At 41.1% G+C, this 13,019-nt stretch overlaps 1 protein-coding gene across 2 annotated transcripts in view; it reads right to left on the reverse strand.

Moving 5' to 3' along the window:
• CCDC172 (coiled-coil domain containing 172) overlaps window positions 1–13,019 on the reverse strand; it is a 43,641-nt gene that overhangs the window by 8,441 nt on the left and 22,181 nt on the right. For both annotated transcript variants that reach the window (XM_075215600.1, XM_075215597.1), the window contains one exon: window positions 9,888–9,975. In XM_075215600.1, the coding sequence (XP_075071701.1) occupies window positions 9,888–9,975 (88 nt within the window). The remainder of the gene's footprint in view (window positions 1–9,887; window positions 9,976–13,019) is intronic.

A 13,019-nucleotide genomic window follows, 5' to 3' on the forward strand; every position in this document is an offset into this window, starting at 1 on the left:
CTCTATGACAGAGATTACTTTCTTACAACTAGTGTGCAGTTGGCATTCACAATCGGTGAGTGTCTGGATTCTGAAAACACCAGTAGGAGTGGACAGTAAAGACAGGTTACTAATGGAAAAATAAAATGCAGCAAGACCAAAAGGACAGGGTGGCAAATAAAATCCCATGCTGTCACATCCAGTTTCGCCTGGCACCTGGGAAAGTTCAAATAAATCACAGCTTTTCCCCCTTCAGACTTCAGTTTGGAACTAGTCCCTTTATTTGGTATGGCAAATGGGATACAGTAATAGAGACTAAAATTCAGAAACCTGATATCGAGAATGGATAATTATACAATTGTGGTACAGATACTCGAGGAACACGTGATGTAGCTCAGTTAACAATTGCTATAATAAACCGGTATAGAGTACATTACAGAGTAATAAAAAGTATTAAGAACAACCTCCCAAACACACACCACTTTCACCAAGAAATAAATGAAAGACGTACTTGGGACAAAAGGCTTTCCATAGAGGGTCACAACAAAAGGGAACCTTGTTGAGAAGAAAATCGGGAGAGGAACCACAGAAGTGCACTGTCCACCCTGAGCAGCAGAATGTGGGAGCTGTTTTACACTGTGACAGAGAATGTCAGTGAGAGCTATTTTTGGTAGGCTTTCTGGCGTGAAGCCCACCAAGGAGGATTTGCCAACAGCAGGTGTATGACCAGGTCCAGTTTAGAGAGAGGTTCCTGTCCATAGGACAGGTTCCTAATAAGCCCCTCTGTGCCTATCAGCAACAGGCCTGTCTAAAGGGGTGCTGTCTGACCTCAAACCCCCAGTCCTACAGTGTGAAACCTGGGGGAGATGTCCTCTCTAAATCCCTATAAGGAGCCGAGGATTGTTAAGACATTTCTCCACGCTCCAGAGTACGGCCACCATTTTAAGACCAGCGCCATTCAGCACTAGTCCAACGGGGAACCTCTGTCACCGCTTAACATATCAGTGAGGAGGAATCCCCTGTGGAATTCTCCGTGTTCAGGATAGGGAATGGGAAAGAGAGCTGCTGGTCTCAGCTCCACCTCCTCCCGATGTAGAATAACACACTGCTGCTGCAGTAGCTTTAAACCTCTATATATTTTGGATCCGCACTAGACAAAAGCTTACAGAAAAAAACTCTTCCCAAGTATATTGTTAATGATGATGATGAGGATGATGATGAAGGATTGCAAATTCCATTATTTTCCAATAGGTGGGGCATCACAGAATATGTAGCAAAATGAATCTAGAATTGTGACACTTAATTTTATTAATATGCTTTAAAATCTGACCATCCTCTTATGATATATTTTCCTGAAGACTTAATAATAAATATGCTATGTATATCATCTGTAACATTTGTAAAGCGGTTCCTCTATTGAGTTCATTGCATATGTTCATACAATCTATCATATATATATTATGTTCAGGAAAATATATCATAAAGGGAGGATAACACTGAGACTCTTATAAAATACTCTCAAGCTAGCATTGACTATCTATTATACTGAAATATAGGAGAAACACATACTTATTGTTGTTTCATAATTGATGATCTCCCTGGCATGAGATATTGTATATAATTGGATACTTAAATATCATGGTTCACAGAGGACAGAAGAATTTCTGGCGTACTATGGAAAAGGCTAATGTGTCATAAATTTATTATGAAAAGGTGTCTAAAATTCATATCCCCATTAAAAAAGTATAGGGTCTGATTCATTAAGGAAAGGAAAGCAAAAAAGAAGGAGTAACTTTGCCCCTTGGCAAAACCATGTTCCATTGGAGGGGGAGGTCAATTTAAAATGTAATGGCAGATTTATAGTTGGGATAGATCCTAGATCAACTTTCAATTTCAGTGTACAAATAAAGCTATCAAGCATTTTTGTGCTAGATGAAAAAAAGAGCCAGTATTTGACTTATGTGCTAAATAATAAACTAATTTGCACCCCTTGCACTGTAACGTGGTTTTGTCCAAGAGAATACTTAATCTTGTTTTCGCCTTGCTTTCCTTAATGAATCAGGGCCATATAGTGTGAATTTCATATTGATGCCAGTACATTGAAAGCAATACAGATAATAATAAAGTAATACATATATGTATCTGTAAATGATGAAGAATATAAAAAGTAGAGATGGGCGGGTCCGGTTCTCCGAGAACCGAACCCACCCGAACTTTGGGTATCCGAGTACCGAGCTGAGCAGCTCGGTACTCTCCCGCCCATTCCGAATCCAAATCGAGGCCGAACGTCATTGTGACGTCGTCGGATCTCGGGACTCGGTTCTCGCGATACTTCAACTTTATAAATACACGCCTCCACAGCAATCCATCGCCATTTGACAGAGGGAGAGAGCAGGGTGTAGTCATAGGCTAATTAGAGCAGGGACAGAGAATACCATATTGTTCTTGCAATTGCTCTAACCAAAATCGCTAGTGCAGAGAGGAGGATAGAGGTTTATTATTTTTTCTTCATATTTGGCACTCCCCAGCGCTTTTGGGGTGTCCCCCATAATTGTGCATTAATATTTCTGGCTGTCAAAAGTCATATCTGTCAGCAGTATCTACTCAATAATTTGTAGCACACCTCAGTGTTTTTGGGGTGTCCCCCATAATTGTGCATTAATATTTCTGGCTGTCAAAAGTCATATCTGTCAGCAGTATCTACTCAATAATTTTTAGCACTCCTCAGTGTTTTTGGGGTGTCCTCCCTAATTGTGCATTAATATTTCTGGCTGTCAAAAGTCATATCTGTCAGCAGTATCTACTCAATAATTTTTAGCACTCCTCAGTGTTTTTGGGGTGTCCTCCCTAATTGTGCATTAATATTTCTGGCTGTCAAAAGTCATATCTGTCAGCAGTATCTACTCAATAATTTTTAGCACTCCTCAGTGTTTTTGGGGTGTCCTCCCTAATTGTGCATTAATATTTCTGGCTGTCAAAAGTCATATCTGTCAGCAGTATCTACTCAATAATTTTTAGCACTCCTCAGTGTTTTTGGGGTGTCCTCCCTAATTGTGCATTAATATTTCTGGCTGTCAAAAGTCATATCTGTCAGCAGTATCTACTCAATAATTTTTAGCACTCCTCAGTGTTTTTGGGGTGTCCTCCCTAATTGTGCATTAATATTTCTGGCTGTCAAAAGTCATATCTGTCAGCAGTATCTACTCAATAATTTTTAGCACTCCTCAGTGTTTTTGGGGTGTCCTCCCTAATTGTGCATTAATATTTCTGGCTGTCAAAAGTCATATCTGTCAGCAGTATCTACTCAATAATTTTTAGCACTCCTCAGTGTTTTTGGGGTGTCCTCCCTAATTGTGCATTAATATTTCTGGCTGTCAAAAGTCATATCTGTCAGCAGTATCTACTCAATAATTTTTAGCACTCCTCAGTGTTTTTGGGGTGTCCTCCCTAATTGTGCATTAATATTTCTGGCTGTCAAAAGTCATATCTGTCAGCAGTATCTACTCAATAATTTTTAGCACTCCTCAGTGTTTTTGGGGTGTCCTCCCTAATTGTGCATTAATATTTCTGGCTGTCAAAAGTCATATCTGTCAGCAGTATCTACTCAATAATTTTTAGCACTCCTCAGTGTTTTTGGGGTGTCCTCCCTAATTGTGCATTAATATTTCTGGCTGTCAAAAGTCATATCTGTCAGCAGTATCTACTCAATAATTTTTAGCACTCCTCAGTGTTTTTGGGGTGTCCTCCCTAATTGTGCATTAATATTTCTGGCTGTCAAAAGTCATATCTGTCAGCAGTATCTACTCAATAATTTTTAGCACTCCTCAGTGTTTTTGGGGTGTCCTCCCTAATTGTGCATTAATATTTCTGGCTGTCAAAAGTCATATCTGTCAGCAGTATCTACTCAATAATTTTTAGCACTCCTCAGTGTTTTTGGGGTGTCCTCCCTAATTGTGCATTAATATTTCTGGCTGTCAAAAGTCATATCTGTCAGCAGTATCTACTCAATAATTTTTAGCACTCCTCAGTGTTTTTGGGGTGTCCTCCCTAATTGTGCATTAATATTTCTGGCTGTCAAAAGTCATATCTGTCAGCAGTATCTACTCAATAATTTTTAGCACTCCTCAGTGGTTTGTGCTCAGAATGGATTCAAAGCAGTCCACATATGATCTAAATGAGCAACCAGGTTCTGTCACCAGTCCTGATGTTAGTGTTCCCAGTACGTCATCTGGCCAAGGCGATGTCAAACAACAGAGTGTTTTCAAATTAGTGCAAAAAACAAAAACCAAAAAAAAATTTACTGTATTGAAGCGAAAAAGAAGTGTAACTGAGCAAAAGTTAAGTGACGATAAAAAAAAAATTGCAAGCATGCCATTCTACACACGCAGTGGCAAAGAGAGAATGAGGCCTTCACCTTTGGCTATTAGTGGCAGATCCCAAAAAGTTACCCAGGCTACAATTGGTGCACAACTACTGTTACGCGTCAAAGCTGAGCTGCAAGATACCAGTGAGGCATTACAGGAGAATATTTGCTCTGATTCACAAATGACAACAATCCCTGTGGAGAGTCCATCCAACAGTGGGATGTCTAATCGTGAGCATTCTGCTGATGTGTGCCTTAATAGCCCGAGTGTAGCCGGTGATACCCAAATTGAGGATGCCACTTTGGAATTAGAAGAGGATGAGGGGGAGATTTGTGTAGGCGACGAGGGCGCTAATGAGGATGTTGATGAGGATGAGGTTGTTTGTGTAAGTCCTGCACCAGTGGCAGCAGTTCTGGCACGTGACAAGAAAAAGGCCATTGTCATGCCTGGGCATAAAACAAAAAAATCCACTTCTTATGTGTGGAATTATTTCTACCCAAATCCAGACAACAATTGTATAGCCATTTGTAGTGTATGTGAAGCCACAGTCAGTCGAGGGAGGGACCTTAACCATCTTGGAACCTCGTCTATGTTACGCCATTTAACGAGAGTTCATGGCAAAGTGTTGGGAAAAGCTGAAAGTTCTTCCCAAAAGAATACAAGCACTCCCTCATCAGCTAAGACCCTCCGCTCACCGACATACCGACGGCTACAAAATACACCCACCACACCATCCTCATCAATATCCTCAGTAGCGCTCGGAGTTAGCCCGGCATCCCACTTAAGGCTGGATGACTCCGGCACTATTATTGATTCCTCTGAAGAAAGCGTTAGTCCTGCTGCTGCTGTTGCTGCTGCTGGGGGTGAATCGTCATCCCAGAGGCAGGTGAATAAAATGAGCAGTCCTACATTTCAGCAATTAACTGTGAAACAATCATTTGCGAGGGGAAGCAAATATGACAGCAGTCACCCAGTCGCCAAGCGAATCACAGACGCCATGGCTGCAATGTTAGTGTTAGATCTGCGTCCAATCTCCACAATAAACGCAGCTGGTTTTTCACAGTTAATTGAGGTTTTGTGTCCGCGTTACAGAATTCCATCGCGACACCATTTCTCCCGTAAAGCTATTCCACAACTATACCAAAAAGTGTGTAAAAATGTAGAGATTGCGCTGAAAAATGCCATTCTGCCCACTGTTCACTTAAACACAGATATGTGGACAAGTGGAAGTGGCCAAACCAAAGACTATATGACTGTGACAGCCCACTGGGTTGGTCATTCACCTTCACCAGCAGGAACAGCAGCAGCATGTACACCACTACGTAACATTTGTCACAGGCAGGCCACTCTTTGTATCACCGGCTTCACTAACAGGCATACGGCTGACAATTTGTTACGCAAACTGAGAGATGTGATTGATGCATGGCTTATACCACTCGGACTCTCCCCAGGGTATGTCATTTCAGATAACGCCAACAATATAGTGCGAGCATTACAGCTGGGTGATTTCCAACATATTCCCTGTTTTGCTCACACCATCAACTTGGTGGTGCAGAGCTTCCTACGAAATAACCGTGAGGTGCAGGAGATGCTTTCGGTGGCCCGTAAAATTTCAGGCCATTTCAGGCATTCAGCCACAGCATGTAGGAGATTACAGCAGCTCCAAGAGCAGTTTAACTTGCCCTGCCACCAACTTAAGCAAGAGGTGGTAACTCGGTGGAATTCCACCCTGTACATGCTTCAGAGGATGGAGGAACAGCGCAAAGCCATCCAAGCATATTGCACAAGTCATGACATTGGGAAAGGAGGGGGGATGTATTTCACTCTTGCACAGTGGGGAATCCTTTCAGTGCTGTGCAAGGTGCTGAAACCATTTGAAGTTGTGACATGTGAGGTCAGTGCAGACTCTGCTAGTTTGAGCCAAGTCATTCCTTTAATTAGACTATTGGAAAAGCAGCTTGAGAAAATGAAGGAGGAGCTGAAAGCAAGCAATTCAGCAAAGTATGTTGGCCTTGTCGATCAAGTACTTAATTCGCTTCACAATGATCCTCGAGTTATTAAGATCTTGAACTCGGATCAGTACGTTTTGGCCACTGTGCTTGATCCAAGGTTTAAAACCTACATTGAGTCTTTACTTGTAAATGAGCGAGATGTGAACTTTTGCAAGGAGCTATTGCTCAGCAAGTTGGCCGCTGAACTGGGCCTCGGCTTGACGACGTGTCCTCCTTCACTTTCTCAAGCTGTTGCTCGTAAAAAATTAAATTTCCAAAAAAGAAGCAGGGAAGACACAGGGGGCAGACGAGAACAATTTAACATCTGGGCTGGTTTGAAGGATTTTTCAAAAAAAAGTGTCACTTTGCCCATAAGTCCATCCAATATGAGTATAAACATGCAAAGGATGGTGGAGGATTACTTTCAAGAGGTAGTTGATATGGAAATGTCAGACAGTCCCTTTCCTTACTGGGAAGAAAAGCAGGCCATTTGGAAACCCATGTACAAACTTGCTTTGCAATACCTAAGCTGCCCACCCTCCAGTGTGTACTCTGAACGAGTGTTCAGCACAGCAGGGAACTTAGTCAGTGATCGCCGTAGAAGGTTACTTCCCAAAAATGTGGAGAAAATGATGTTTATCAAAATGAACTACATCTTCCACGAGGAAGGCCTTCACCATCCAAGACATCCAAGCACTGACTGTTCTCTAATGGCGGATTCAAGCGGCGATGAATTGATAGTCTGTGATGATGACGTACACACTGATGAGGGTGAGGATGAAGCTGAAGATGATGCCGATAACATCTTTTTAAAACTTTCTATGTAAGTGTAGGGTGCAATCTACCCCCAAAGAGGAAAGGGACTTGTGGCATTTCCATATCACATACCATCTTGAAAGGCTGCTGTTAGGGCAATTTATCCTTAAGGGTAGGGTGTCATAGACAGAGTGACCCTAAACTGGCTTTGTCCATTTTTCATAATATTGTACAGTCTATAATGGCTGAATTTTTTAGTATTTTATACAAGTGGAGGGGGGCCTAGAGAGACAGAAACCAAACTGGCTTTCTCCATGTCAATTAATATTGTACAGTCTATAATGGCTGAATTTTTTGGTATTTTATACAAGTGGAGGGGGGCCTAGAGAGACAGAGTGACCCCAAACTGTCTTTCTCCATGTCAATTAATATTGTACAGTCTATAATGGCTGAATTTTTTAGTATTTTATACAAGTGGAGGGGGGCCTAGAGAGACAGAAACCAAACTGGCTTTCTCCATGTCAATTAATATTGTACAGTCTATAATGGCTGAATTTTTTGGTATTTTATACAAGTGGAGGGGGGCCTAGAGAGACAGAGTGACCCCAAACTGTCTTTCTCCATGTCAATTAATATTGTACAGTCTATAATGGCTGAATTTTTTAGTATTTTATACAAGTGGAGGGGGGCCTAGAGAGACAGAAACCAAACTGGCTTTCTCCATGTCAATTAATATTGTACAGTCTATAATGGCTGAATTTTTTGGTATTTTATACAAGTGGAGGGGGGCCTAGAGAGACAGAGTGACCCCAAACTGTCTTTCTCCATGTCAATTAATATTGTACAGTCTATAATGGCTGAATTTTTTAGTATTTTATACAAGTGGAGGGGGGCCTAGAGAGACAGAAACCAAACTGGCTTTCTCCATGTCAATTAATATTGTACAGTCTATAATGGCTGAATTTTTTGGTATTTTATACAAGTGGAGGGGGGCCTAGAGAGACAGAGTGACCCCAAACTGTCTTTCTCCATGTCAATTAATATTGTACAGTCTATAATGGCTGAATTTTTTAGTATTTTATACAAGTGGAGGGGGGCCTAGAGAGACAGAAACCAAACTGGCTTTCTCCATGTCAATTAATATTGTACAGTCTATAATGGCTGAATTTTTTGGTATTTTATACAAGTGGAGGGGGGCCTAGAGAGACAGAGTGACCCCAAACTGTCTTTCTCCATGTCAATTAATATTGTACAGTCTATAATGGCTGAATTTTTTAGTATTTTATACAAGTGGAGGGGGGCCTAGAGAGACAGAAACCAAACTGGCTTTCTCCATGTCAATTAATATTGTACAGTCTATAATGGCTGAATTTTTTGGTATTTTATACAAGTGGAGGGGGGCCTTGAGAGACAGAAACCAAACTGGCTTTTTCCATTTCTTTACATATTTAACTATAAGTGTAGGGTGTAATATACATTCAAAGACGATGGCTGCATTGCCAATATGCATAGATGGAGAGGAAGACAATCTGTTTTGTGTGTAGAATAGGCCTACCAACGAAGAATTAAACTGTTTTTTTGGATGATTTATTACCTCAACAATTAGATTACTTGTCTCTAAAACAGTTGGAGCACTAAATTGGGTTAATTTAGGCCCAAAAACATGGATTTTCCCAAAAAATAGCAAAACAAAACCAAACAAAACCAAAACCAAAACCAAAACACGCAATGGCGGTTTTGCAAAACCAAAACCAAAACCAAAACACGACGGTAATCCAGATCCAAAACCGAATCCAAAACCAAAACACGGGGGTCAGTGACCATCTCTAATAAAAAGACACCAACAGTTCATATTATTTTTAATTCTTTTGGAATTTGAATGTTTTTTTCCACACATGTTATTACTTTTCACTTGGTTGTTTTAATATGTTGCCTTATTCATAAAGGATGGTCAGAATTTAAGCATATCAATAAAATGAATTATGTATACTATAGGGTTATATTTCTAGGGCTATAATTCTAGCCCTAGAGTGCCCTCTATAGGAACACCTTTCTTTTCTTTTCATTTTGTCTGGTAGCTTTAAACCTGTAAGAAAATAAATAAAATAAAAAAGAAATATAACTCCCTATGGTGGCTGCCATAGGCAACCTTGTGACATAACTTCCAGGGCACTTAGTTTAAAACTGGAGATCCATTGACGAGGGGCTATAAAAGGGAGGAGCTTCAGACTTTGTATAGTCCCAGCTCTATACTGGTAGAAGTGTCCACCAATAGGAAGAAATAGAAAACTAAATTCTAATAGAGCTGGTGGTTCAGAAACATCTTCAAGGGCTGTAACATAGCATAATGCTGCTAGCTGGGCAACACCATCAGCAAATAACCCAACTATGTAGATGTAAATGTTGCACACAAAGCAGGTCTTAGTTACAATGGCAGAATAATGGTTTGGGAAAGCAGTTATCTCCTTTTCAAGCAACAACTTGACACATGTCCATGACAATAACACGGTCAGGTTGGACAATAAAGTTTAGATATGGTTTAGATAGCGACTTATCATGTAGTCCGAGCTCAGATTCCATTCTGTTTTCATCTGTCTGGAGTATTGTACACTTACATGTAATAACAGTTCTTGTGAAGACAATCAGACATGCCGCACTGCCCAACACCTACAATTATGTTTCTGAAGAACAAACTGCCGACTGCACAAGGCAAGAATCAATCTTCAGCGAAATGATAAAAAATGTGTGTTCCCTGGTGAATAAGCCTTCTTTCATAGATCAATATGAGGGGACGTACCTGCTGCAGGAATTGTATCTCTGCACGGAGAGCCTCACACACACTTTCCAAATCATCCTCTTTGTGAGATTCCAGCTCTTTCTTCAGCCTAAGTGCAAACAAATAAATGCTCATGAATCTGTGTTTTGTGAAACAGAGACAGTAATACAGGAATCAGTGAATAGCACCTTTTATGCTCCATGCCTCGGTCTATGTGTACGTATATATGGATCATGAGTATATAGAAGCTCTAATGACCATGAATCATTTCAGGACTATTGTATTCACTCCGGAGATGGGCATTTTCTCCCCCACATCAGCTCTCATTTATTCTTGTATATCAAATTATTCTTGTTTCCTTGTGTTTTACATCGTAATCTAATCGTCATCTCACAACTGCTTTCCTCTATTCACCTCTAATCTCCTGAGAAGTGGCTTTTAAATGAACCCATCATGCAGATTTGGTACTAACATTACCAGAACAGCTTGAGTAAAAGCCTAATTGCAATGTAGTTATTAACATGCATGCCATTATTAGGGAAAATCATGTGCAGATTTAGCAAGCGTTAACTTTACACATGCTGTGCCATTGCCTAGTTACAATATTGCATTGCAAAACTATAACCTATCTACCTATGGTCTATTTATGAAAGGGTGAAAGGGACAAAAAAAGTTTAAGGGTTTCACCCTATTTAACATTGCCCCAGGCCGGTGGAGCCTGTTTAAGAAAGGACACAAGAACCACCTGTGTCCTCCTATCACAATAACAATGCGATAGCAACTCCAGGGGCATAAGAAAAAATATTTATTAGATAAATAAAATATTTTATACCAAATTATTTTTTCTCCTGTTTTACTTATTTGTTTTATAATTTTTTTAACGAAAGTGGAATTTGGAGCTTAAGTCGGGTTTTCAGTTCCACTACGCATTTGTGGACTAGCGATGCCGTATCACATACACAGAGGCACGCTGCACTGGCCTGAGAGTACTCACCGCGTACTGCCAGAATCACCGGGGATCTGGGCTGTTTTTCATAACTCAGGGTTGACTATATTTCTTCTTCCTTGCTCCATGGCAGAAAGCTATGGGTGAAGCCTCTCTTCACTAAGGTCTATTTAGCCCGGCTGCACCTCCTTAACTTTATCCGGTCTATAGGTGGGTGGCAGTTACTTTTGCTAATTTGGATTTGGGCTTACCTCTTTATTGACTCCTGGGGAGCTGCAAGCTGCTGTCAGGCTGGCTACCTGGGATGCAGTTGTCATTGCTTTCAGCTTGACAAACGTAGCTTTGGAACGCACTGTAAGTGTTTCTTGAACATACTCAGTACATGCATACTGAGGTAAGAGATCCTTACAATGGCAGCCCCAAAGGGTTTTCATGGCTGCTTTACCATCTCTGTGATCTAAAACAGCACTGGTGGTTTATTATCTGGACACTGGTTCTTAGAGACTTGGAGCAACATTGGAAAAGGATGGAATCTGAGTCTAATTCCAAACAGCTGAAAAGCACACAGTTGAGGTAAGTCCTTATATCCTGCACTATTTACTGGGTGCACAGCTTAGCAGAGTATATGTGTCCTGGCAACATACTGTTTTCTGCTTAGTATGTCCTCTGGAGAGTGAGGACACTGGGGTTGGAACCGTAGTTCTCTAGATACACACCCACTAGGTTCACGGATCACAGAGGTAAGAAAGAGATAATGACTTCCCCCTCCCTCTTTAGTCACCAAAATAATGCTGGATCCGGCCCCTGGGTGGCATTTAATAAACTAGGTTGGGCCGATGTCTCCCATTTAGCCCACGTCGCCCAACTGGCCCACTGACTGACAGACCGGGTTGACCCGTTATTCCCACTGTGGTGCCCAGTCTATTAACAAGGAGGAAAGTTGCAAACAAGAAGAAACATTCTAAGATATGTGGGGCTTGTGCTAATGTTATTCCCCGGAATCAAGAGCTTGATTGTAGCGCTTGATAACTGGATGAGGAAGGCTATTGTCATGAAAGAAAATTTGCTTGTTGTGGCTGGATCACTTATAAATAACTTATTTGGGGCTGGATCACTGATAAATAACTTATTTGTGGCTGGATCACATAGAAATAACTAAATATTTATTTTAATTAGGACTGTATATCATGCAAAAAAATCTTTTTATATTGGTATGTGTTTTGTATGGAAATGTATGGACTTCTAAGACATGTTATGTTTGGATTTTCCACTTAATCTCATGTTAATTAGACCTTTTCATCGCTCAGTAACTAAAACGTTTGTTGAGCCTGAAAGACAGTAGTATGTAATTATACTTGCTGGTAGACTCCCTACACAAGTGATCACAGAAGAATGTGAATTTAGCAAGTTAAATTGTGTTCAAAGCAAGATTATAGAAACGTTATATCCTGATGGTAAACATTCAACAGAAAACCTCAGACGTAGAGGCGCCGCTAGCAGCAATGTAAAAGGGTGTTAAACCCCTTTAGGCTGATTTATGCGCAGTCTGCATGAAGCACCTGGATTGACTGGAATGGCAGAAGGCTGGATTACTCCCTGCCAGGGAGTGTAAATCTGTATAAAAAGTGCACTGTTTGACCATGTACTATTATCATACCATATGTAACTTCTGGACAACACTAGTATCTCAAACTAGTGTATGTAATTGTCCTTTTCAGGACTTCCTGAGCTGGTAAAATATCACTGCTTAAGGAACCTGCTTTGACGACTACTTACCCTGCTGTAATTTCTGTGACCAACAAATTAGACCAATCTAATTTGCTATCCGGCTGTTCTGAAGTTGGGACCCAGCACTACCCGCAGCTCTGGCCAGTGTGATAGGCTGGGGAGGAACCATCCATCCAACCCTGAACTGAAGGCAGAAGGTCAGGTGTATCAGCCCAGTTGCCCAGCAAGGGGGTAAACTAGCAGCAAGAGTTACCCAGGATGCGGTTCTAGGTGCCGCTAAAGAGCCTAGTGCTTGTAGCAGCAAAAGCTCTTCCTACTGTGGTTAGAGGGCGCATATGGAATAAAGAAAAGGGGACGGTGGCAAGATAAGCCCAGCCAGTCCCCAGCAACTCAACAGACAGGGTGGCATTGAGCGTCCATCCTGTCACATTTGCTTTGCTAGGAGTTAAAAGAAATAGGTCTCAGACCAGCCTTGGTGC

The sequence above is a fragment of the Mixophyes fleayi genome, chromosome 6 (genome assembly GCF_038048845.1).
Source record: "Mixophyes fleayi isolate aMixFle1 chromosome 6, aMixFle1.hap1, whole genome shotgun sequence".
NCBI lineage: Eukaryota > Metazoa > Chordata > Amphibia > Anura > Limnodynastidae > Mixophyes > Mixophyes fleayi.